This window comes from Ceratotherium simum, chromosome 3 (genome assembly GCF_057802395.1).
Source record: "Ceratotherium simum simum isolate JZ-2026a chromosome 3, ASM5780239v1, whole genome shotgun sequence".
In the NCBI taxonomy this organism is placed as follows: domain Eukaryota; kingdom Metazoa; phylum Chordata; class Mammalia; order Perissodactyla; family Rhinocerotidae; genus Ceratotherium; species Ceratotherium simum.
In genome coordinates, this window is record NC_141902.1 from 27,999,460 (window position 1) to 28,002,226 (window position 2,767).

General features: G+C 47.0%; 1 protein-coding gene across 1 annotated transcript; it reads right to left on the minus strand.

Annotated features, from left to right (window-relative positions):
- Nucleotides 1-390: 390 nt before the first annotated feature.
- LOC147917476 (non-secretory ribonuclease-like) lies at nt 391-900 on the minus strand. The gene has a single exon (XM_087429100.1). It carries the CDS (start codon nt 893-895, stop codon nt 425-427), a length of 471 nt encoding a protein of 156 aa, XP_087285226.1. The 5' UTR covers nt 896-900; the 3' UTR covers nt 391-424.
- Between the last annotated feature and the right edge of the window lie 1,867 nt (nt 901-2,767).

Sequence of the window (2,767 nt, forward strand, 5' to 3'; positions counted from 1 at the left end):
TATTCCCTGTGGCCCTTTACCTTCTGGGAGGCAAAGAGGCAGATACAAATTGAGGCTTCAGCCTCTCAGCCTGAAGGAGAGAGAGGGAAAAAATCTGTGCTGCTTCACAACACAAGGAGCTGCTTCTCTTCATTTCTCTCTATATCCCACAAACCTCAGATTAGAAGGTTGGAAAAGATTTCCCAACCGATTCTGACTGAATGACAGGAGAGGGGCAAAAACAGACACATAGTCTACGAGACGATTTTGTAAGGAAGTTTATTGCAAGAAGAACAAGGAGCTTCAGCTCAGCAAAGCTTAGAGGGGGTCGAGGGCTGGCGCGATGATGACTGATGCTGATATCCGGGGTGGATGGTGGCATGGGACCGTGGCTGTGACTGTGTGGCTTGGCAGATGAGCTTGGCACAAAGCGCTGACCCAGAGGTTAGAAGATCGCATCCAAGTGAACTGGAACCACTGGATAGGTGCCATTGTCCCCTGGTGAACTGTTGTTACAGGCAACTCTGAAGTACATCTGTGTCTGTGTCTGTCCATATCTACATTTTGTATATTGTGATGCCGGTGCTGTGAGGTTGCAGTATGTTATGTTTACCCGATCTGGGCTATTATGACAATTTGTTAAGCCGTTTGAGCAGTTTACATTTGCGGTCCTACAAACATTAGCTACAAAAGCAAATGTCGTGTTGAGGAATGTGTTCTCATCTTTGCATCTATTCGTATACCAGTTAACCGCTCTCATTGCATCATCGCATCGGTTGTGTGTCATATTTATGTGCTGAATTTCAAACCACTGAGCCCCGGTTAACCCTCGTGGGACATGGAATGAGATCACCATTCCCAAGAGCCCCAGCAGCAGAAGGAGACAAAGCCGGGAATCCTGCTGTGTTGGAACCATGCTTCCTGTAAAAAGAGAAGAGAAGTATGTCCTGCGTCTGGCCCAGTAATGACACGCTCCCTTCTCACTCACCCTGCAGGACCCTCTGTTGTGACTCTGGATCTTATTTCCTTTCCCCTCCCCTCCCCCAAATCTGTCATGTGTCCTGGTCACTAACTTCACCTCAGCCCTCCTGCAGTTGCTGTCCCATCGCGGTCCTTCCTGTCCCAGCTCTAGGGCTCATTCTCTTACCCAGTCTCTGCGCCATGGCTCCTGTGAGAACAGACTCAGCTGGTTGTCCTGGGGCTCAGGGGCTGCTGGTCTCCCCGCTACTTGGGACTGGAGATATAGAGCAGCCCCTGTGGGTGGAGCCAGCAGAGACGGGGGGATCTGAGTCTAGGAAATGAAGAAACCCACAGACTGGCACACGGCCCACTTGTGCGATTAGCCTCTTTGTTGATCATTTTCCAGTCAACACACACCCAAGAACAGCACAGCTGCTGCTTCTGTTGTAACAAAGCTAGTTCCAGGCATCCTGTGCAGGGCAGAGCTCTCTCAATGGTTCTGGTCTCCGTTGAAAAATATACATTGGCTGCAGAATGGCCACAGATTTTATAACTCAACTTGGGGCAGGGCACTGAGGGACTGAAGTGCATAAAGGCAGGCCCAGGACTTGGAACAAATGGAGCCAGGGTGCGCTGTTTGTACAGGAGGAACCCAGGTCCACTTGCGATTTTAGTATCTCCCTGGTTTCCTTTCAGCAGATGTTCTCCGTCTCATCACCTCCCTGTGCTGGAAACTTGACCCTGAATTTCTTGCTGCTCAAAATCCTGCAGGGATCTAAAGTAGTTTGTTATATATCTTTGAGTTGCTTGTTGTTTCTTCTGGTCCCACACGTTGAATTCACTTTCTCTTGTTTTAACGATGGCCTGATTTTTGCCTTCACTTCCTGTGAAGCAGCATAACCTGAAAACACCCAAAGGAAAGTCTTTCTGTAAAACCTGCCAGAGAATGAACAATGGTGTCCTGTTAAGGAGATTGTGCAGAAGAAGGACGTGCATCGAGGTGGGAAAGGCCTCGAGCTAAGAGATGTTAAATCTCTGGTCCAGCTTCTAGGTTAGGAAACTGAATTAGACCCTTCAATGGTATCATATCATCTTCCAACAAGATTAATCCAGATCACTTTTTACTACCTTTCTTTTTCGTGTTTTTTTTTTTTTTTTTTTGTGAGGAAGATCAGCCCTGAGCTAACATCCATGCCAATCTTCCTCTTTTTTGGCTCGGGAAGACTGGCTCTGGGCTGACATCCATGCCCATCTTCCTCCACTTTATGTGGGACGCCGCCACAGCATGGCCTGACAAGCGGTGCATCGGTGGGCGCCCAGGATCCGAACCCGGGCCGCCAGCAGCTGAGCGTGCGCACTTAACTGCTACGCCACAGGGCTGGCCCCTACTATCTTTCTCTATTACTGTCTTCTGGAAATGCAATAATCTTAATGTTGATGTCTTCATGTCAACAGGGACACAATGGTGACCTAGTCAGGACTCAGTGCAGAGCTAATAGCACTCTGCCTTAAAATCCTGTTCCTGTTGAGATTCACTAATATATTTTATCATGAAGCAAATTTTTTTAAATGTATGTTTTGTCAAAATAAATTTTATAAGTGATGAGGATGAAAAAACTTAATTAGATGCAGTGTCCCTCCTCTGTGTTGCTGACAGCCACTTTGGGTAGAAAGACCTGTACTCAAGTGTCTATAATATGAGGTAAAACATGTATCCTGCAGTCACAAGGGGTGTATCTGGGTCAAAAACCTGTTCTGATCAGCATATACAGTGTTACTAATAGTATTGTGTTTTGGATATTATCTCTTCAAATTCGGATAGTTCACA

Coding starts and splice junctions, on each gene's coding strand:
- LOC147917476 (XM_087429100.1), bottom strand. CDS start 895: ATGGTTCCAACACAGCAGGATTCCCGGCTTTGTCTCCTTCTGCTGCTG.